Source organism: Panthera leo, chromosome C1 (genome assembly GCF_018350215.1).
Source record: "Panthera leo isolate Ple1 chromosome C1, P.leo_Ple1_pat1.1, whole genome shotgun sequence".
Taxonomy (NCBI): domain Eukaryota; kingdom Metazoa; phylum Chordata; class Mammalia; order Carnivora; family Felidae; genus Panthera; species Panthera leo.
The window spans coordinates 6,308,714-6,331,931 of record NC_056686.1 but is presented as its reverse complement, the minus strand read 5'-3'; the positions used below and the strand labels follow the sequence as shown (position 1 = coordinate 6,331,931).

General features: G+C 54.8%; 1 protein-coding gene across 1 annotated transcript; it reads left to right on the top strand.

Annotated features, from left to right (window-relative positions):
* The first annotated feature begins 1,802 nt into the window (after nt 1-1,802).
* LOC122227433 (solute carrier family 2, facilitated glucose transporter member 5-like) lies at nt 1,803-22,904 on the top strand. The gene is made up of 12 exons (XM_042951912.1): nt 1,803-1,928; nt 10,049-10,147; nt 10,673-10,833; nt 13,312-13,436; nt 17,719-17,871; nt 20,050-20,175; nt 20,269-20,456; nt 20,544-20,654; nt 21,130-21,231; nt 21,821-21,896; nt 22,372-22,499; nt 22,607-22,904. The coding sequence occupies exons 1-12, from the start codon at nt 1,899-1,901 to the stop codon at nt 22,808-22,810; spliced, it is 1,503 nt and encodes a 500-aa protein (XP_042807846.1). The 5' UTR covers nt 1,803-1,898; the 3' UTR covers nt 22,811-22,904.
* The last annotated feature ends 314 nt before the right edge of the window (nt 22,905-23,218 follow it).

Sequence of the window (23,218 nt, the reverse complement as noted above, 5' to 3'; positions counted from 1 at the left end):
TCGAGGTAGTTTCAAAACACGTATTTTCTGGGAAATATCTATACACAATGGATTAATCAGTGTTGCTCATTACTGTCATTTTAAACCCATGGCGAAAATAGGCTTCAAGTGGCAGGTTCCTCTCCTGGTCCCAGACCGGGGCTGGGCAGGGGGAGTGAGGCTCCCCACCTCCACCCAGAGTTCAGAAAACCACAAAGACCACTTGCAGGGCGGGCAGTTTAGGCCACACACCCCAAGTCAGCCTGAGGCAGGGGGGTCTGCCTCTGACCCCTGGGCCAGTCCCCTGTCTGAGTGCCCAGATCCTGGGAGCCCAGGGCCCCTCTATGGCGGGGCGGGGGGGGAACGAGACGGCCACCAGAGGTCCCAGGCTGCTGGGCCTAGGTCGGGGAAGGACCACTCAGAGACACAGCACCTGCCTGGAGCCTTCGAGCCCAAGGGGGGGTCTGGATGAAGGGCGGCCTGGCCACTAGCCTCTCCGCGGGCCGTGCTGGGGCGTTGGTGACACCCAACTGTGCCCACAAAACCCGGGGACCCGCAGGAACCAGGCTCGACCTGGGCAGGTCAAGGAGCCGCACAGGGACCTCCGTGCCACCGCTGCTCAGCGCGCAGGAGGGCAAGGGGCGGCTGGGCCTCACCGGGAGCCAGGATTGCAAACTGCGGCCCGTTTCTTTCTTTGCACAACTTGCATCCTTCCTCCTCTTTCCCCCCACCTAAGGTGCATTTTCTCTGGAGAATTTTCCAAAACTCTTTGAAATGACTGGAAACCTCTGGTCTTGCCAAACCTTCTTTGGAAACCGTGGCTATGATCCAGAAAGAAAGGACAGGACGTGAAATTGTGGGGAAGAAATGGCCAATCCTCCCTTGTGAGGGAGGCTTAGGGACCCCCCCCCCAACCCACACACACGGAGGCCCCTCCAGTCACCCCCTCCCCCCCCCCCCCCCCCCAGTCTCCTGCATGCAGGAGCCCTGGTCACAATTCCCAAGTTTGCTACTGATGCAGGAACAGTGCCCAACACACAGAGGGCTCCCGGTTGACTTGATTTCTGCACCAGGGGAAGGAATGGCCGAATGCACTGCATTTGTCCCACAGCAGATAAAACGGGGAATATATCTTGCAAACACGAAAGCCTGCGGGCCACGTGGGACTCGGCTCTGGATCTTGGCCCCTTGTCCTGGTTCGCTCCACGGAAGCTGCACCCGTGCTGAGCACGGGGTCTGGCCGCGGCCTCGGTCACGCATGGAGGGCCCACAGCAGCAGCTGTGACTCACTTTCCCTGCCCTGTAGACAAAGGCATCCGGACTATCTACTGCCGTTAGAGCAGTAATGATTATACACACTTCGCATCATACACACTCGGTTCCTTACAAAGGAACCGAAACCCTCTGAGCCAGCGTGGCCTGGGTATTCGAGCGGGAGCTGACTCTCTCTCGGAGAGGTTTGCGGCAGGCTTCCTTTCAGGGACCGCTTCTGAGAAACCTCCTGTGACCCGATCTCTTGCCCTCGTGGGACCGGGAGTGGCGTGGGGCCGGTGGCTTTCCGTGTGCTTGTGACAGAAATAACCCTGCCGGCCTCGCATCACGAGCCTCCTGGTGGAGACTTGCGCAGGGAGGAAGAACCGCCGTCGGGAAGGCTGTGCCTGCCGTCGGGGAAGGCGGGGGCGGGGGGCACCCTCTTGCTGAGCTAAACCCCACACGTGGAATTTAGAAAGAAGGGGAAAGAAGACGCACGTCGGGACTCCTGAAAGGGTTATTCTGTGTCGGGCTGGCTGTAAAAAAAAACAGGCTGTTGGCTGTGACTTGGCGGCCAAAGTACAGCCAGAATGTTTCTGTCTCCATTCAGAGCACTTGTTAGTCTGGCGGAAAGGAAGTAAAGGGCAAGCCGCACTTTCAGGGCCAGGATGGAGCAGGTTCCGGCCAAGAAGGAAAGGGTAAGCGGGGCCCCCCCCGGGGAAGGAGCTTAGAACAGTCTGCTCAGCGTTGCTGGAGGGGTAGGGGGGGTGGACCATTGGAGGGAACCTGCCCCTCAGAGTTCACTTGCACAGGGACTAGCGGCCAGCTTTAGAGACATTTCAGTTTAGAGATTGTTTGGGGATCGTTCTACTGGAACAGCCTTGAAAAGCCCCCGTCACCAAATGGAAGGGACGCAAAGAGTTAATTTGTCCCAACTGCCTTACCCTTAAAAGTTGGAGGTGAAGGGATTCTGAAACCAGCAGCAAAAGCCCTTGTACATGGTTTGTGGCTTTTTTTTTTTAAACGTTTATTTATTTTTGAGACAGCGCGTGAGCAGGGGAGGGGCAGAGAGAGAGGGAAACACTGAATCCGAAGCAGGCTCCAGGCTCTGAGCTGTCAGCACAGAGCCCCACGCGAGGCTCGAACCCGTGAACTGCGAGATCGTGACCTGAGCTGGTCAGAGGCTTGACCGACTGAGCCACCCAGGCGGCCCTGATTTTGGATTTCTTTTGATTTGGGCTTCAGAAGGTTTTCACTGGGCTTTTCAGCAAGTCGCACGGCTGGGCCAGCGTGGGAAGAAGGTGGGCTCGGAAAAGACCGTGCAAGACCCGAATCGAATTCAAATCTGCAGTGGAGATTCCCTTGTTTCAGAGACAGATTTTTCTGGACCTCGTTCCACGCCCCCCCCCCCCCCCAGCCCAGCACCGCCCCACTCCCTCCTCGATTGACGAAAATGCATAACGACAGAAAGATAATAGGAATGTATTATGAATGCTTTGAAAGGATTTGTGTCTTATTCATCACAGCAGCATTTGCTTGTATTTATGGAGGCAGAGGCACATATTTGTGCAAGTTATTATTTAATCCGTCCTGGACGGAAGACCGTGTCCACAGGCAGGTCAGGAGCACGCCCTGAAGCTTGTAGGTTCCGAGCTTGTTTGGGAGATGGTTTCATTCCTGTTCCATCCTATTCTAGCTGTGGGAACTTGGGCAAGTTATTTCGCTGTTCCGTGCCTCAGTGTTCTCATCTGCGAAATGGGGATAATAACCATACCACCTCATAGGGCTGCGGGAACAGTGAAATGGGGTAATGCATGTAAATTACCCGGCCCATAGTGATTCCCCCATAAATGTTATTGCTTTCGATCATCCTTTCGAGCAGGGCACTAATGACATTTGACGCCGGATGATTCTGTGCTACGGGGGACGGGCCTGCGTAAGGCAGGATTTTCAGCAGCATCCCTGGTCTCCACTCGTTAGATGCCAGGAGTGCTCTTGTCCCGTGAGAGAGAGAGCTTTCGAGGTTACTGAGTGCCTTCGCGTGGACCTTGGTGGACTCTCGCGGCAACTAAGAAAGTGTTAGACCTCTCAGGCGCAGTGCCCCTCTATTTTATAGGAAAGGGGCTATGAGGGAACACGGCCGGAGGGGCTTGGGAGTCAGGAGAGACCCTGGTGTGATCTGTGCCCTCTCCGCAAAGAGAGGTGCACTGCCTGACGGTCCCCCCACGTGAGGCTGCAGAAAAACAGAAATGCCCCTGCATCGTGGGCCCTGAAAAGCAGCAATCCATCTAGAAAGGAAATGGTTAAAACGGTCACATGCAAAAGGTCGGGGCTGATTATAGTCACCTGCCCCCTGGGAGGAAGGAAGCCCCTCCAGTGTCAGGGGGGATGAAAGTGTCCCCTTCCCGGCTGCCTGAAGGCAGACCTGACCCTTTGGACAAAAGCCAGGACGGTGCTGGGCTTCCTGAGAATCCTGATGGCTGCTTGCAAGAACCCGCAGATCTTTAAGTGAAGTCCAGGGGGGATTCAGGAGCCCGGGGAAGCCTGCAGAAAGCTGGCGCTGTGCGGGCTGGGCTGGGGGGTGGGGGGCGGGGTACAGCTTTCTGTACCCTCCCCCCCCCATTGGCTGTGTGACCATGACCTCAGTGGCCTTTGGGTTCCTCATATGTAAAGAGAAAAAACCAGAATCTGACCAATGTGCATCAAGGACTTTCTGCGCAGAAAAAGTACTCTTGGCCTGGAGGGGGGAACAAATAGATAAGGAAAAAAATATGCCAAGTGTTTTAGAAACGGAAAACGTGTCCTTTCTTTTTTTTTTTTTTTAAGTTTATGTATTTATTTAATTTATTTTAATAGTTTAAAAATATTTTTAATGTTATTTTTGATAGAGAGAGAGAGAGAGAGAGAGGATCCAAAGCAGGCTCCATGCAGACAGCAGAGAGCCTGACGTGGGGCTCGAACTCACGAACCGTGAGACCGTGACCTGAGCTGAAGTCGGAAGCTTAACTGACTGAGCCACCCAAGTGCCCGAAGTTTATTTATCTATTTTTGAGAGAGACAGAGCAAGCGCATGGGGGAGAGGGGCTGAGAGAGACAGAGAGAGAGACAGAGAGAGACAGAGGGAGAGAATCCCAAGCAAGCTCCATGCCGTAAGCACAGAGCCCAGTGTTGGGCTCGAACTCACCATCCATGAGTCCATGACCCGAGCTGATCTCAAGAGTCAGACACCTAACTGACTGAACTTCCCAGGCGCCCTGTAAACACATCCTTGTGGGCACGTGCCTCCATCAACAACACATCTAGCATCATAGGAACTTCCCTCTGGGTCTATCATTGTTCATAATAATGATAGCAAACCTGTGGGTGGCACTTTCTACCAGCCAGGCGGGGCTCCACGTGGTTTTCTTAGAACTCATTTTCTTAGAACTCCTTCATTCTTCACCTCAGTCCTATGCGGGAGGGAGTATCATTGTCCCCATTTTACAGGTGAAGGAGCTGAGACACAGAAGTTCAGTGACCGGCCCGAGGCCACACGGCCAGCCGCGGGAGCACAGGACCTGATGATCCCAGGCTCTCGGGCTGCCCCCACTGTGCTCTAAACCACCACAGCCACAGGACAAGGCACCTCTCCTCTGTCCCCTCACCACCGAAGCCCCACTTTCTGTTTGAACTTTGGGATCAGGAGTGTGAGAAAGTGGCTCAAAGAGTTAATAATTCATAGGAGCTAACTTTTCTGGAGATGCTTGCGTTCTAACAGAGATTACTGAACGGATCTTGGAAGGAAATCCCCAAGGGACCCCGTTTGGGCAGGGCTCCCTTTCTCAGTGGCCTTGAATGACACTGTGCCCCGGGAGGACCAGCCTCGAAGGTGGCTATTTTATTAAGTCTCAAAAAGGTACTCAGCATTATGGAACAGGAAGCCAGCTCACTATGGGCGTGAGGAATGTGGGATTTCTCCAGAAAGCAGAGCTGAGTCATGGCTCCCCTTGGCCTCTGAGGAGACCACCCCCCCCCCAACCCCCCGGCTCATGTCTGAAGGCCACCGGGCCATGCGTCATTTTTACAGGCTGCTGGGGGACCTGGAATCCTTTGCTTTCCCTCATGCCCTAATCTAACCCAGTGCTAAGTCTTTTTTTTTTTTTTTCCCCTCCCTCCTGGAAAGTAAAAAAGAAGAAGAAAGAAAGCTTAAACCCTGGCTTTCTTTTCCACGCCTTTTTAAATATAGTCCCTTTGCTGAGACTAGGGAGGGGGCGCTGTGTTTTTTTTTCTTTGTAGAGCTCACTACAGTTACACTTAGTATGGTAAAGTTACAGTTCATTTAAATTATTCAATTATTATGTACTTTTGTATTTTTATTTTTTCCTTTTTAGAAAAGTGTTTATTTTGAGAGAGAGAGAATGAATGCCAGTGGGGGAGGGGTGGAGAAAGGGAGACAGAAAGAGCATCCCAATCAGGTTCTGCACCCACTCGTGCAAAGCCCCCTGTGGGGCTCAATCCCATGAACCATGAGACCATGACCTGTGCTGAAACTAAGTGTCAGACACGTGGGACGCCCGGGTGGCTCAGTCGGTTGAGCGTCCGACTTCGGCTCAGGTCATGATCTTGCAGTTCATGAGTTCAAGCCCCACGTCGGGCTCTGTGCTGACAGCTCGGAGCCTGGAGCCTGCTTCGGATTCTGTGGCTTCCTCTCTCTCTGTCCCTCCCCCACTCACGCTCTCTCTCTCTCTCTCAAAAATAAAGAAAGATTAAAAATTATTTTTTAGAAAGAGTCGGACACTTAGCCAAATGAGCCACTCGGGCACCCCAGTTTATTTTATTTATTTAAAAATTTTTTTATTTTAACTTTTTTTTAATGTTTATTTATCTTTGAGAGAGAAAGAGAGAGAGAGAGCGCATGCGTGTGTGCTAGTGGGGGAGGGGCAGAGAGAGAGGAAGACACAGAATCCGAAGCAGGCTCCGGGCTCTGAGCCATCAGCACAGAGCCCTATGCAGGGCTCGACCTCAGGAATCATGAGATCATGACCTGAGCCGAAGTCGGATGCTTTACCAACTGAGTCACCCAGGCGCCCCAGTTTTTTTGTTTTAGAGAGAGTGAGAGCAGAGGAGAGGGGCAGAGGGAGAGAGAATCTTTTTTTTCAACTTTTTTTTTTTTTTTTTTTATTATTTATTTTTGGGACAGAGAGAGACATAGCATGAACAGGGGAGGGGCAGAGAGAGAGGAAGACACAGAATCGGAAACAGGCTCCAGGCTCCGAGCCATCAGCCCAGAGCCTGACGCGGGGCTCGAACTCACGGACCGCGAGATCGTGACCTGGCTGAAGTCGGACGCTTAACCGACTGCGCCACCCAGGTGCCCCCAGAGGGAGAGAGAATCTTAAGCAGACTGCACGTCAGCACAGAGCCCGACGCGGGGCTCGATCCCACAACCGTGGGATCATGGCCTGAGCCTAAATCGAGAGTCGGGCACTCAACCCACTGAGCCACCCGGGGGCCCCTATTATGTATTTTTTTAAACGTCTGCCTTCCGCATTGGACCCTGGTGTTGGAGGGCAGCTGATCTGCTCACCAGACTGGCATGGCACCTGGACTACGGTCAGCTGTCAACCACTTTGTTTAACGAACGAAGGCATTCGGACCGGCAAGGTCAGTGAGAACCTCCCCGAATGGCTTTGCTGTTTCCGCGGAGGGGAACCCCTTGACCCGGACGGGTCTGTAGAATGTGGCCGCGTCTTGAACTCGAGGAGGAAGATGGACCTTAGATGTTAAACTGTAGGCTCTGTGCTTAGAGATTCTATCTGCGACCCGCGTTCCTCCTGGTCACGTTCACTGGGACCCCACGGAGGCAGTCGGGCCGCGGACTGTCCACGGTGCCCGCCAGCATCCCCCATTCTGGGGCACCAGCCAGCCCCCCGGCAGCGCTTGGCCAAGGACTCCAGACCGTAGGACCCATCGAGGTGGGAAGTGGCCGAGAGTTCACTTGGCAGAATGAGGGAAGCCTGTTGTGTTTCTAGTTCATCGTTTACCTGGAAGAGAATTAAAGAGGAAAACTGTTTATCAATTTTCTCCTTCCTTCTCTCCTCCTCCCTCCCTCCCTCCCTCCCTCCCTTTCTTTCTCTTCTTCCTCCCTCCCTCCCTTCCTCCCTTTCTTTCTTTCTCTTCTTCCTTCCTTCCTCCTTCCCTCCCTTCCTCCCTCACTCCCTTCCTCCCTCCCTTCCTTCCTCCCTCCCTGTCTTTCCTTCTCTTCTTCCTCCCTCCCTCCCTTTCTCCCTCCCTCCGTTCCTTCCTCCCTCCCTTCCTCCCTCCTTCCCCCCCCTTTCTTTCTTTCTCTTCTTCCTTCCTTCCTCCCTTCCTCCCTCCCTGCCACAAAATCAAACAATAGAACAGTCATAGGGGAGTGGTCTTTGTTTTGTTCTCCACTGTATCCCCAGCACTTAGAACCCTGTCTGGATGCTCCACATGTTGAAGTGAGTGAGTGCCCAGAGCGCTCTGTCCTGCGTCTCCGGTGGGGGGGTTGCGCGTGGATGTGCCTACTTGCGCACCCCCTGCCTTTAGAAGTCACAGGACAGCGCGGCAGAAGCCCTGGAACCCGCTTTCTCTCCTGGGTGCCATCGCCCCCACTTTTGTCACCTGTGCCCCACGCCGGCTCCGGGGGATGGTGGGGACTAAGGGAGACTGGAAACCAGAGCCCATGGCTCTTACCTGGCTTACCAGAAACTTTCTGCTGAATTAACCGTCTTTTAAAATGTTTATTAGAGGGCGCGAGTGAGCAGGGGAGGGGGCAGAGAGAGAGGGAGAGAGAGAGAATCCCACACAGGCTCCGCGCTGGCAGACCTCAATCCCACAGTCCCTGAGACCCCGGCCTGAGCCAAAATCGAGTCAGGTGCTTAACGGACTGAGCCACCCAGGCGCTCCTGAATTAGCCATTCCTCAATCCATTTGGTGGGGGGAGGAGGAGGGTGAGGTTTCATTTATTGGGGGCTCCTGCTGTGCAGAGGGCTAACCAGCTCGGGCTCCCCAGGGCACCACAACAAGGCAGGAATGACCACCGGCTCTCTGCCTGCCCTGGTCCTCACTTACCCCTCTGCAGAGCTGGTACCCTCTTTGGATTAGGCGGGGAGGCCACCCAGAGGAAGACCTGAGGCCCTGCCCTGCCGGTGGCGGGGAGGGCACGTGTCCCCTGGACTGGGCCTCCGTGGGAATACGTGCGTGAAGGTGCTTCAGCGGCCGCCTCCGAGAGCCCCATCCAGGCCCCAGTCAGTGGATTCACCTCCACGGCTAACCGCTCTCGTAATTACACCTTGCGACGGCTCTGAGGGAGTGTTATGACCCTCCTTTGGAAGATGAGGAAACTGAAGACTGTAGCGATGAAGCTGGAAAGCGGCAGTGGACATGTGCGAGAAGAAACCTGTAGATTCCAAGAGAAAAGCTTTTTTCACTTCGATTTTTCTCTGGCTTTCCATGACTTTGCTAATGACCTTCCTCTGGTCGTCGAAAAGATTGCCTTCTGTGCGTATTCAGTTTCCTCGTGGGTGAAAGGGGAATGTTAGCACAGAATGCATGTGTGTGAGAGGCCCCAGAAATCTGTATTTAAATGTTTTCCCCGGGCGCCTGGGTGGCTCAGTCGGTTAAGCGTCAGCTGTCGATTTCAGCTCAGGTCATGGTCTCACCCTTTTGTGACCTCGAACCCCATGTCGGGCTCTGTGCTGACAGCGTAGAGCCTGCTTGGGATTCTCTCTCTCTCTCCCTCTGTCTCTCTCAAAATAAATAAATAAACTTAAAAAAATATAGATTTTCTCACCCTGTCTTTCATCTGTTACAGCAAAAGTCCAAAGGCTAAAGGAAGTTAATCAGAAGCCCTAAATAAACGATGAAAACTTTCCCATTCTGGGGCACCCGGGTGGCTCAGTCGGGTAAGCGTCCGAATTCGGCTCAGGTCATGATCTCTTGGTTCATGAGTTCAAGCCCCGTGTCGGACTCTGTGCTGACAGCCTGGAGCCTCTTTCAGATTCTAGGTCTCCCTCTCTCCGCCGCTCCCCCACTCATCCCTTTGTCTCTCTCTCTCTCTCTCTCTCTCTCTCTCTCTCTTTCAAAAGTAAATAAACATTAAAAAAAAATTTTTTCCCATCCTCTCCTCTCCGATTTTTAGGGGACTTTGTGTTTAAGGCAGTACTGAGTGCATTTGCTACGGTCAGCAAATACAGCCACACGTCAGGAATGTTAAGGAAACAATTCGGACATTACAGTGTTGGAGGAAATGACCCTTCCGGGTCTTTCTGACCTAGCGATTCTCATCCCCCCACCCCCTTCTGGCCAATCAGTGGGACATATATAGTGCCTGGAGAACTCTGGGTTGTCGCAGGCAGGGGAGGGATGGCCCTCCAGTGCATATAGGACAGCCACCCAGGGCAAAGAATTACCCGGCCCTAAGTGTTGGGGTTGAGGGAATCTTTTTTTTTTTTTTTTAAGGTTATTTATTTATTTTGAGAGAGAGAGAGAGAGAGAAAGCACTGGCAGGGGAGGGGCAGAGAGAGCGAGAATCCCAAGCAGGCCCCGCACCGTCAGCGCAGAGCCCGACGCGGGGCCCGAACTCACGTGAGCCTGAGCCGAAGTCAGACCCTTAACCAACTGAGCCTCCCAGGAACCCGGAGGGAAGCTTTTCTGCCAGGTTAGATAGTAGAGAGTAGGCACAGGGCGCCCTCGAAAGACTCAGGATCTTCGGATTCTCTCCCGTCCTTCTAGAAGACTTCAGGGTAAAGTAGGGGTTCTCATGAACCGCAGCTGCTTTCTGTGACCTAAGTCAGGGTCTCTCCTCCCGCAGAGGCTGACGCTTGTGCTTGGCCTGGCGACGCTGATTGCTGCCTTTGGGTCATCCTTCCAGTATGGGTACAACGTGGCCGTCATTAACTCCCCTGCCCAGGTAGGTCGTTGGGGTGCATGAGACACGCCCCCCACCCCCTGTAAACGGGAGGGGGTTTTGGAGCAGCCACCAAGGTGGTAGTGAGTGCACACTGGTGCACACAGTGGGTCTTCAGGTAACAGGGACGCACGGCCCAGGGCCTTGGGGATGAACCCGGCCCCGGCCTCGGCTTCTCATGGAGCGCCAGGCCTGGCTGGGTGCCCCGGGGTTGGCCTCGGGGGTGCGGCTGGGGCTCTGGTCTTCTGCGGCCTCGTGCTCCCCAGACGAGTCTGGAGGGTCAGGGGTCATGCAAAGGACCGGAGGACTGGAGTTAACAGCATCCTGGGCCGCGTGCACATCGGAGGCCCGGACAGCCCTCCCCGCGGGCGCCCCTGCTAATTGCTTGGTCCCTACTCCCTTTCTTCCCCCGACTGGTGTTGGCGTCTTGGGCCCCGGTCATCCAGCGGGCGGCCTGACCGCGTAGGCCTTCCGTCTGCAAAGCCGGGTCCAGGCACACGGGCGCTCTGCTCTGCTTTTGTTCTGCAGTTCATGAAAACGTTTTACAACAAGACCTACTATGAGCGGAACAATGACTACATGGACGAGTTTGCCTTGACGTTGCTGTGGTCTGTTTCCGTGTCCATGTTTCCCTTCGGAGGCTTCGTCGGGTCCCTCATGGTCGGCCCCCTGGTGAATAACTTTGGCAGGTAAGGAAAGGTGCGTTTCCAACTCCTGTAGCTCCCAGACCCCATCGGTTTAAAACGCAGGCCTCAAGCTGAAATCGTCTGTTTGTAAAACTAGGTACTAACCGCTGTGATGATTGCTGATGTCTCACATGGTCTTAAGGAGACCAGATGTTGACCTGGGGACCCAGCAGGGTCTCGGGGCAACAAGTGGGAGCGATGGGTGTCAGAATCCCGGGGCAGACCCAGAAAGAGCAGAAAGTGCTTGGGAGGTCAGAACTCCCTCTCTCTGTTCTCTTGCCCTACGGGTCTTTTCCTTACCAGAAACCAAAACCAAGTTCTGCCCTCTTCGTTTGTTTTTTGTTTTTGCCTTTATTTTATTTTTTTAAAGATTTTTTAAAGTTTATTTACTTTGAAAGAGAGGGTGTACGTGAGTGGGAGCGGAGGAGGGGCAGAGAGAGAGACAGGGAGAAAGAGAATCCCAAGCAGGCTCCGTGCTGTCAGCACGGACGCGGGGCTCGAACTCACAGATCGTGAGATCATGACCTGAGCCAAAACCAAGAGTCAGGTGCTTACCGACTGAGCCACCCAGGCATCCCCTCCCCCCTTTTTTATTTGCCTTTAAAAGAGTCAAACACCAGATAATATGGCCAAGGTGTCAATCCCGATGTAGATCATAAGTGTTCTTAAGCCCTGCCTCCCAAACTAACACAAACTCACTACTCTGTTCTTTCACCTCGGGATCAAGTAATAGGCTAAATTGGGTCCAAATTAAATGCCTGTAAAACCCTGAAATGGCTGAGATTAATGTCAGGCACTCGACTGTGAAATCCTGTAGACCCAGGACACCTCTCACCCTGAGTGTTCTGGATGTCAAGGGCTGAGCTTGTATCTTTGCCCCCAGTTCCAGAAACATTAGAGATTCTCGTTCTGTAGTTGATTCCAAAAAAGGTCCTTAAGACATCACACCCCCTTGTGTAAATTCCATGGGCATGAGAGAGAGGCCTTGTTATGAACACTATCAAAGAGCTCCTCCCCACCAGCCCTTTCCCTGAGCACACAGACGCCGGCCAGGTAAGATCTCTTCTCACCACAGATCTTGCTAGGTTGAGAATCAAGGCCAGAACCCAGTGCCTTCTCCAGTATTTTTCAAAAAGAGTCTGAAACTAGCAACATACAACCTCTGGTTTGGGAATCTAAGATCCTAAGGCCTTCCTGGAAGGTTGGTGTTGAACTCAACAGTTCTCCCTAGGGGCCTCGGGGACCAGGACATCAAATGAGGTCACAGATCTGCAGGACAAGTCTCCTCTGAGTGAAGGACTTACAGTTTTGGTCCACGGAGGCAACGGACAGTCACTTGTCCAGCTTTCTGCTTTGGAATGTGATAAGTTTTTGGGGCACCTGGGGGGCTCAGTCAGTTGAGCATCTGACTTGGGCTCAGGTCATGACCTCTTGGTTTGTGAGTTCGAGCCCTGCGTCGGGCTCTGGGCTGACAGCTCGGAGCCTGGAGCCTGCTTCGGATTCTGTGTCTCCCTCTCTCTCTGCCCCTCCCCTGCTCACACTCTACATCTCTAAAACATAAACATTAAAAAAAAAAAAAAAGAATGTGATGAATGTGGTTTTCTGAAGAACCTGTTCCTGAAATAACCATAGCAACTAACAGTTGACTGATGGGTTGACTTTAGGGTTATTAATTCCCCTAATCCCTACAAAAGCCCCATCATCTCCTTTTTCAAAATGAGAAAACAAGGCACAGAGAGATGCTGTAACTTACCCAAGATTATACAGCTGGGAGGAAATTTCACCCCCCTGCATGTCCCGAGTAACTGTTATTTCAGGCAAGTATCTTAATCTGTTGCTTTATTTTTAATCATATCCATAGTATCTTTTTCACACGAGATGTTTAAACGTTCGAGTGGTCAGATTTAACTCTCGGTTACGGTTCTTGACTTTTGCGCCTGAAGACGGCCTTCCCTACCTGGAGTCCCACGGATAGCCTTCTATAGTTCTAAAAATAGTGTTACAATTCTGTGTTTCGCAGGGAGATCTGGCGTTTTATCTGGTGTGGCGTTTTAACATTGAAAGATTCGCATATATGCTGTTGAATTCGATCTGCTACTATTTCGTTTAGGACTTCTCCCTCTATGTGGTCTAAGTGGGGTTGGCCTATGCGATCCTTCTAATGTCATTCCCTGATCTGGGCCGCAGGATTACACTAGAATCATGCGAGCGTATGGTTTCCGGAACCCGTCAGTGTATCGTAGCAGGCGGCCCTCTTCCTCTGCTCCCCACCGCTGACGTGCTCTGCACTGTGGTCATTGCTGTTGGCTCCCACAGAGAATGTTCCCGCCGCAGGCTGTGCACTTGACCTCCATCGGTCTCCATCACAGCGTCAAACAGCAGCAAAGGCCACTGCTGTAGCCGGGCAGACCCTTGGCGAACATCTGCAAAGACAACAGCTGAACCCTTAACCCAAACTAACTGAGATTTTGTCCTCGGCAGGAAAGGGACCTTGCTCTTCAACAACATCTTTTCCATAGTGCCTGCCGTCTTAATGGGGTGCAGCAAGGTCGCCGGGTCTTTCGAGATGATCATTTTGTCCAGACTTTTGGTGGGAATATGTGCAGGTAAACGGTGCTACGTGCGACGCCTCTGTCATTCAGGATAATCGAGGAGGAGGGGGAGGCGGGGGCAGACTCCGGGGTCTGGATCGTTCTGGAACCGCTGAAGCACATAGACACGAGCTGTTCCTCTGTCCTGACGCTTCTCAGATGCAGTCAAGGGACCGAGCTTCGCTGTGATGCTTCCTGCAAAGAGAGCTGTTCTGTGAAAGACAGAAATCCAGAGTCCTGTTCGCAAGGGCACTTCCTTTCCTTTCCTTTCCTTTCCTTTCCTTTCCTTTCCTTTCCTTATCTCCGTGTTTTCCCAGCTATAGGTGGGGCCAGTGAGTGGGTGGTGCCCCTGATTAGTGAGCAGCTTTTCCTTTTCTTTTTCTCTTTTTAAGTTTATTTATTTGGGGGAGGGGGAGGGGCTCCTGCCCGAAGCGGGGCTCGAACTCACAAACCGTGAGATCGTGACCTGAGCCGAAACCACCAGTCAGATGCTTGATGGACGAAGCCACCCAGGTGCCCCAGCATTTTCTTTTTCTAGGCAGAGTGTAGACCGTGTCGTGTGCAGTAGGGGCAAGGGCGGTCTTCGGAAACTTGTTTCGGTGACTTATCCGTATACGTGGGTGAGAACCAGGTTGCAACGTTAAACGTGTCTCCCCATTTTTACCGTGGGTCGTGGTCAAAAACGCATGAGAAACAATCTAATGTAGGAATCCCTCCGCCCAAGAAGAGTTAATGATAGCAACCTGTCACCTTCTAGAGGGAACGTGAAGTTTGCAGAAGGATTTTTAGGGGTTCTTTTCACCTATTCCTCCAGGGTCCACCTGCTGAAGAGGGTAACGCTCACTCGCCTGAGGTCTCTGGTCTCGTAACCCCCGGAGCTGCTTTGCAAACCCTCCAGAGCTATGGCCCCCCGGGCCGCACTCTGGTGGTCGTAGAAAACTCCCCCGTGATTCCTTCCGACCGAAAAGATGTGGTTAAAGCCACGCCTGTGGTCTTCCCCCCACGTGGCATTCTTTTGTAGACTGTGTTTCCCAGGGCTGGAGGGGGCAAGTAGGACACCCGCCCTCGGGGGCCGTGCACCTTCAGGGCGGGCGCCCCCAAAGGGCTGCATCCTGGGCGCCTCGTCAAGCAACCCTGCACCCGGCCCTGGCATTGGCAACCAACTCTCGTTTTCTGCCTCCAAACACGGGGATGGGGTGAGCGGATGATTTGGCCTGATGTCCGCAAGCCCCTCAGCTGGCCCTCCTGGGCGGTGGGGGAGAGGGCGAGGAGCCCGGTGTCGGGGGAAATGGCAAGGAACTGCGAGGCTGGGGGACAAAAGAGGAAATCAGCCTCCCTGAAGAGAGAAGAGGTCATGTCCCGGCGGGAATGATGGGCCCCATGGCAAGCGTCGCCCTACTGCTTTCCCTGAGAGCGCCTGGACGGGTCTCTGCCGCCTTGGTCTGGCCCTGCTCCCGCCTCCCGCCTCCCCCTGCAGCGGGGCTCCGCTAATAAAGAATAGACGATTCCGGGGCGCCTGGCTGGCTCAGTTCAGCGTCCAACTCTTGACTTTGGCTCACGATCGTGGTCATGATCTCACGGTTCGTGAGTTTGAGCCCTAGCGTCAGGGTCTGCACTGTCAGCAGAGGCTGCCTGGGATTCCCTCTCTCTCACGCTCTCAAAATAAATACATTTAAAAAAAGGAAAGAAAGAAAAAACAAACGATTCCTGGAAGTCACCGGCAGTGGACAGGTGCAGGCAGGCACTTTTCTCTTGACCGTCCAGCACTCCAGAGTTGTTTCCCACAGGGAGATATTAGGCTCCAATAGTTAACAAATCACCAAAACCCCAACCTTTACTCTTAAGCATTACTTCTAAGTCCGTGGTTCTCAAACTTTTTGGCCTCAGGATCTTCTTTTCTTTTCTTTTCTTTTCTTTTCTTTTCTCTTTTCTTTTCTTTCTCTCTTCTTTCTTTCTTTCTTTCTTTCTTTCTTTCTTTCTTTCTTTCTTTTTCCCTCCCCCTCCCTCACTTTCTCTTAGGTGTTTTTATTATAGCACAGGGACAGGACCCATGGGCAGAAAGAGTTGCTGCCTCAGGACCTTTTTACACTCTTAAAATTATTGAGGGCCCCGAAGAGCTTTTGCTCGTGTGGGTTGTATTGGCCAATATCTACCATTTACAAATTGCAGCCAAGAAATGTTTTCATTTAATTCATCTAAACGGCAACAATAAGCCCGTCACACGTCTCTGTGAAAATAGGCGTATATTCTGAAACAAAGAGTTTCAGCGAGAAGGGTGGCATTGCTTCACGGGTTTGCAAAGCTCTTTAATGTCCCGCCTCATAGAAGACGGCTGGCTTCTCAGACCTGCTTCTGTGTTCTGCTGGCCGTGACCTCACACGGCGGGGAGCCTCTGGAACACTCCACCATGTGGGCACTATACAGGGCAGTATCTCAGGATTGTTGGAAGATGGTTTTGACCTCAGAGGCCCCCTGAAAAGGTGTCGGGAGTTTCCTAGGTCCTCAGATCCCCCTTGGAGAAGGGACGGAGTCATAATCCATTCGCAGTGAATTCTTGCGCACGGTTCCCGAGAAATTCTGGGCGGTGTGTGAGTCGGCAGCTGCTGCTCAGACACCCTAAAAAATAAGGGAGCAGCTGGTCCCCCAAAGGGAGTGTGGCGAGAAGGGGGGCGCAGGAACAGACGTGAGCAGGACTTGAGACAGAGTTCACTGGCTTTTAGTCAACTTGTGTGGCCAGAAGACCAACTGCTTTCATGGAAGGAATTTCAAATGTAAAAGCTGCTTTCTCTGACTCTGTCAGAACATAGAGGCTGGTGTTGCCCGGTGGAGTTTGTTTGTCTGTTTATTTATTTATGAGAGAGGGCCTGAGGGATCAGCGAGGGGTAGAGAGAGAGAGGGAAAAAGAGAGAATCCCACGCAGGCTCCGAGCTGTCAGCACAGAGCCCCCTGTGGGGCTCGAACCCACGAGCCGTGAGACCGTGACCTGAGCCGAAGTCAGATGTTTAACCGACTGAGCCACACAGGCACCCCACCAGTGGAGCCACTCTTAAGACAGGTTAGAGATTGCTTCCCACCGGCAGGAAGGGGACCCCGTCTCTCACAAACCTTCTGAGGTTTGCCTTTTCAATTTTGTCCCTGGTCAAGTGAAAAAGAACTTGCTGCTGAGAAGCGTCCCCCGCCCCCTGACCCTTGAGTGGTGACCATGGAGCCTGCCCCTCAAGGGCCCCTGCTTCTTCCCAGCCCTGTGGGCACTAGGCCTGCGGGGTCTCCCCCGACCCCTCCACCAGACTTCTAAGGGCTGATATTGCTGTGACAACTGGAAAGAATTGGTGAACAGCGAGCCTCTTTTAAAACACTAAGCAGATATCTTTGGGCAGAATCACAAAGCTTCAATGCTTGGCTCTCAGAAGTTTCCCTCCTAACTGGATGTCATCAAATACCCTCCTGTTACCAGCAGCTCTTAACCTCCAAGCGCCCCACACTGTTCCCGTGGCCTCCCTGTGGCCGGAGCCTTCTCAGACCCCCGTCCCTCTGAGCCCCAGCGTGAGTCGGTACAATCCCAGCAATGACCCACCTGGCCTTTGTCCAAGATTCTCAGTCTCTCGGGCTTTTGGGAGAATTAAATGGGACAATATATGTGAAAGTGCTTTGGAGCCTATAAAATTAGGTTCTGCCTTTAAGAGGGTCAGATTCCGGAAAGATGAGAAAACTTAAAAGTTTAAGTATTGGGGGTTTAGAAATAGCATAGGTATTGCAGAAATCCCGGGTTGTAGTTTTTCCATGACGTGTCAGTGTGTAATGCTTACTGATAGCTAGAACGTGTGCTTCAACGTCTGTGGGCATCTCTGTGCGTCAGTTTATTATGTAACATACCTTCTCAGAAGGTGAAGCTGCTGGGCAGGGGTCCTTGGCCTTGTGTTAACAGATTCCCCTAAGGAGCCAGAGAGGAGAGGGTGCCAGACCACACCCGGGCTTTTCCTCCCTGGGACTAAGCCAGTTAGGAGGAAAGATCGGGGGGCCCAGCTGGCTCAGTCTGGTAAACGTCTGACTCTTGATTTCAGCTCAGCTCATGATTTCATGGGTTGTGGCTTCAAGCCCCGCGTTGGGCTCTGTGCTGACAGCTCAGAGCCTGGAGCCTGCTTCAGATTCTGTGCCTCCTTCTCTCTCTCTCTCTCTGTCCCTCCCCTGCTCATACTCAGAAACAAACATTAAAAAAAAAAATGAATGTGTTTGAAGACAGAGCCTGTCCCGGTCAGACTAATGTTTCCTGATGGTGTTTTCACTTCAATCCTGCCAGGTCTGTCTTCCAATGTTGTCCCTATGTACCTGGGAGAGCTGGCCCCTAAAAACCTGAGGGGGGGCCTCGGGGTGGTGCCTCAGCTCTTCATCACCATCGGCATCCTCGTGGCTCAGATCTTCGGCCTTCGGAGCCTCCTCGCGAGCGAAGAAGGTAAGCTCAAGATGCCTCTGGACCACATTCCTCTTTCTGCCTGGACGTTTCTGTGGGCTGCTCTTTCCTCTCCAGTCGTGTCCAGGCAAGTGTCCTTGGCTCACTGCCCTGGCCCCATGATGTTGGTGTGGTATTTGCACAGAACAGGCCCCGAACAAGGTGGCGGGGCCCATGTGGCTAATATTTTCCAGTCCCTCCTAGGACACAGAGGAGGGGGCTTTAGCGTGAGCAGGAAGTGTCTTTGTCTGACTTTCTCTTGGCTTGCGTGGTGGCCAAGCGAGGGGCCCGAGGCATGGTAATGACCACCGCCAGTGTGCTTGAGGCCTCACTCGAGCCTCCCAGCATGCTGCTGCCTGGTTGGGAGGGTGGGGGGTCCTGTGCCGGTCCTACTCTGTAGACCAGGAAAGAGGGAGCCCCCTAGGGGTAAAATGGTGAGTCTCAGGGCCGGTACCCCTTCTAGACCCTGACTCTGGAGCCTCCCCACTTTCCTCGGGAGCCCAGGCCCAGCACACCGTAAGTGAGTGCATGGTGACTGGTAACTGTCACTGCTTCTGCATGACCTCCCCCTTCTGGTCTCGCAATCCCCATTAATGGTAACACCAGCCAAAACATACAAAGTGCTTACGGTGGGCCAGGCACCAAGTCTTTCAATGAAGTCCATTTAATCCTCCAAATAGTCCTGTAAGGCAGGTGTTATCATTATACCCGTTTTCCAGATGCAGAACCTGAGGCATAGAGAGGTTGGACACCAGGTCCAAGGTCTCATTAGGACACAAATCCAGGTGGCTTGGGCCGGGCTCCACATGAAACGACCACTGTCTTCCTTCCAATCACCCTCGTAAGGAGCGGGGACCAGGGCAGGGGCTAAGTTCCTGTCTCCCAGTGATGTCACCTATACACCCGCAGGACCCAGGGCAGCCTCAGAGCCCCGGTGTCGGTGAAGTGCTCTCTGGTGTGCCCAGCGAGGGGGGCCTCAGAGCGGGCCCGACGGAGGGAGTAGGACCAGCCTTCCAGACGTGGGCAGACGGGGCACACCTGTGGAATCTCCCTGCCACGTTCAGGAACCGCAAATGTGTGGGTTTCATTTGTCCCTCCATCCTCTATGGAGACCATTTTGTCATCGGTGTCCTTCCTCTGGACACAGTGTGGAGGGCGGGGCTTGGCCTTATTCTCCAGCTCAACTCCTGGCACGTGCATACTGCTAGATGCTCAGAGAACAAGGAAGGAAGGAAGCCCACAAGAGAACGTTGGCACAGGAGGCAGGCGGTCATGGAGCAGAGGTTGAGAACGGGTGTCCCGGTCTTCTCGGAAAGCAGATGGAAACAGGGTCCGGGATTAGCCGGGCCCTGGATTTGGAGTCAAGGGAGGGGAGGAGATCAGGAAAAAGAGGATCCAGCCGGCAGAGCGGTGGGCAGGGCAGAAGTTGAACTCATCGCATGGCGTGTGTTCTTAGGAGGAAGCGTCAGAGGCCGAAACAAGACCTGGAAAAGATGATGTCTACACAGGAGGCTCTTCTTTGTTTATTCCTCTCCCACATCAGGAGTGAGACCCCCTGGGGGTGACGGGGCCATCGCCTTAGGTCGGAGTCCACGCCTGTATTACACTGGGTTAAGAGTCCGCAGGGGAAGGGGGAGGCCTGCTGCGGCCCTCAGCCCTGGCCTTCCCACCCCCACAGGGGGCCACCGTGCTGACGGTTACCATCATCGCATCCTTGCACCGCCCCCGCCCCCCATGGTTTTGTTTTTTTTTTTTTTTTTTTTTTTTTTTTTTAACCACCTTTTGCAAAGATAGAGTTAATTTTCCGCTCCTGGACTTTATCCAGTTGGACCCCATTGCGTAGATCGTTGCACCAGACACTGAGTTTCGGGGATGGGCTCCCGCCGTGGTTTGTACAGACTTCTATCGTATGGCTACGCCATGGCTTCTGTGGCCCCTCTGTGCTGTGGACGTGGCATTGCTTGCGGCTTCCGTGTCTGTGACCAGTGCCGCTCCGACCCTGCCGGACCAGGCGTCCTGGTGGCCCCGCATATTCAGGGCGCTGTGTCAGAGCACGGGACGGTGTGGGGTGTCGTCAGCTCTGTGTCGAGTCAGGGGACAGGGCGGCCGGCCGGGCTCCGGGGCGGGAGGGGCTGGGGAGGGGCGAAGGCAGCTCTCACCTGGGCACTGGCCTCCTTGCAGGCTGGCCGATCCTCCTCGGGGTGACCGGGGTCCCCGCGGCTCTCCAGCTCCTACTATTACCCTTTTTCCCCGAGAGCCCCCGGTACCTGCTGATTCAGAAGAAGGACGAGGTAGCTGCCCAAACCGGTAAGGCTCCACCGTGCAGGGGGCGGAGGCCGCGGCGTCTCTGCTCCGGGAAGTTGGGGTCCCCTGAGCCCGCCCCCTGCTCCCCTCCCTTAGCGCTGAAGAGGCTGCGTGGCTGGGACGACGTGGGCCCCGAGATGGAGGAGATCCGGCAGGAGGACGAGGCCGAGAGGGCCGTGGGCTTCGTCTCCGTGCTGAAGCTCTTCCGCACGAGGTCCCTGCGGTGGCAGGTCATCTCCGTCATCGTCCTCATGGGCGGCCAGCAGCTGTCGGGCGTGAACGCGGTACGGGGGCCGGGGGGGTGCTGGGCGGGGCGCTGTCGTCACACAGGGGGCCCCGAGCACCCCGCCAGCCTCTGGGGTGCCTTCCAGATCTACTACTACGCGGACCAGATCTACCTGAGCGCGGGGGTGAAGGAGAATGACGTCCAGTACGTGACAGTGGGCACCGGGGCCGTCAACGTGCTGATGACCGTCTGTGCCGTGAGTCCCCGACAGCCACCAAGGACGAGGGCATCTTGAGTGTGTGTGTGTTCGGGGGGGGGGGGGGGGTCCTAGCTGAGGAAAGAGCCAGATCGGAGGTGGTGATGTGCCTCTTGGCCTCCTCATCTCCGGGCCACTTGTCAGATGACAGCCTGTCTCTTGGGGGGGGTGGCAGCCTGTGCCAGCCCCCGAGATGGAGACCCCCTGCCCTCCACTCTGGAAGCTTCCGCCGTGTGAGGTGGCTCTTCCCCAATCTGTCCCATGTGTGGTTACTACCTGTGCCCTGGACTGGGCAGGGCGGTGGCCTGCTGGGGGGCAGACACACGGGCAGGCGGGCACACAGCTGCCCCTTCGGAAGGGGGGTTTGGGAGACGGGCGGAGGACTTCCTGCGCAGGCGGCTCTAGCAGGGGTGCGGCCTCCTGTCTAGCGGGGTTGCTGAGCCTCCCTGCTTGCCCTCCGCCCCCTCCCCTGCAGGTGTTCGTGGTGGAGCTCTTGGGGCGAAGGTTCCTGCTCCTTCTGGGTTTCTCCGTCTGCTTCACGGCCTGTTGTGTGCTGACGGTGGCCCTGGCCTTGCAGGTGAGGAAGGGGGGGGGTGTGGTGGCGGCTGGAGAGCCCTGTCCGTCCGCTGAGCCCTCACTCGCATGGTAAGGAAAGTGACCAACATGATCTTTTCGCAACTACGATGAATCAGACGCCTGGGGACCATCTGCCCCCTGGGCCCCCCTGGGAGCCTCCACGTCTAAGTAGCCCACTGCCGGGGCGCCTGGGTGGCTCAGTCGGTTGGGTGTCCGACTTCGGCTCGGGTCATGATCTCGCGGTCTATGGGTTCGAGCCCCACGTCAGGCTCTGTGCTGACAGCTCGGAGCCTGGAGCCTGCTTCGGAGTCTGTGTCTGTCTCTTTCTCTCTGCTCCTACCCCGCTCATGCTCTGTCTCTCTTTCTCTCTCTCTCTCTTAAAAATGAATAAATGTTAAAAAAAAAAAAAAAGATTTTAAGTAGCCCGCTGCCCACTTCCGGCCGATTTCCCAGATGCATCCGGGTGGCACGGCCTGCTGGGGAGCCAGGTGCCCTCCTTGCCCGGCCCGGCCACAGCCCCTGGGGACCAAGATGCCCCACCCAGGTCGTCTCTGCCCTGCCAGGTGTGATCCAATGTCCTCTCCCCACAGGACACAATATCCTGGATGCCTTACGTCAGCATCGCCTGCATCATCGCCTACGTCGTGGGACACGCCCTTGGGCCCAGTATGTTCCCTAGAGCTGGCTCTCCCTGGTTTTGTCTCCTCCTTTCCTGAACCAGAAACTTCTGGCTTGGGTCCCCTGGAGAGGCTCCTTGGAGGCCTCATGCAGCCCCAGAATGGCCTCTCCCCCTGCCTTCCTGTCGCGCAGGGGTTTGCTCAGAGGGTTATTAGAGTGACGGCGCTAAAGCGGCCTTCGCCGTGTGGGTTGAAACAGGCTACCCCGTGCGATTGGCGTAGAGAGCCTTGCGGTGGTCCCGGGCCCCTTTTAGGGACCTCACAGGATGTCACCTGCGGTGCCATATTCTTGCTGTTGGCCTTCTCGCGCTGCTTCTCCGCCAGCCCGGGAGTCCCGGAGACACCCCGCTCCTCGGGCCGGATGCCTCGGGCGCCCCGCGCACGGCAGGGCCTCCGGGACCCTTGGCGGGCTTGCCTGCTTCCAGAGGAGACAGCTCCTCCTCCTTCCCCCTCTGCCCCCCAAGGCCCCGTCCCCGCGGTGCTCATCACGGAGACCTTCCTGCAGTCCTCCCGGCCGGCCGCCTTCATGGTGGGGGGCAGCGTGCACTGGCTCTCCAACTTCACGGTGGGCTTGATCTTCCCGTTCGTCCAAGTGAGTGCCAGCCGCCCCGCCTCCCCCCCCCGCCCCCTGCACAAAATCCTCACGCGGTGAAGGGAGAAGCTTCTGGAGAAGGTGAGCCCCACTTGCCCTTCCCACAGGTGGGCCTCGGAGCCTACAGCTTCGTCATTTTCGGCGTGATCTGTCTTCTCACGACCATCTACACCTTCCTGGTGGTCCCCGAGACCAAGGCCAAGACCTTCATAGAGATCAATCAGATTTTCACCAAGATGAATAAGGTGTCAGAGGTGCGCCCGGAAAAAGAGGAACTGGAGGAATTTCCACCCTCTACTCGGGGGCAGTAACTCGAGGGAAGGAGCCTGCTGAGCGGGTCTGCGCCGGCTTCCCTCCCGGGCTTTTGTCCCGGCCAATAGCCGTGAACGTGCGGGACTAGGCGCCGTCCGGGGTGGAAGGCACCGGGGCTGTGCCGTCTGTCTCCAGATGACCGCCGTCAACCCCGAGTCACGGGGGGCAGGCGCCCCTCGCCGCGCTGGGCTAGCCGTCAGGTCCTGATAACGCCGGCTCTCACGACAAAAATCATTAGTGTGGTGGCGGGATGGAAAGAATCACATCCGGCCAGAGAAACACCTCTTCTGAAATCCGTGGGTCTTCTGGGGACCGGAGGCCTGCGTTCAGGGGAATTCTTCCTCTTGCCCGATCCGTCTCCAGAAACACCAGTCCTGGAAAGTGTGATGACTGAGAAGCTGCGAAGC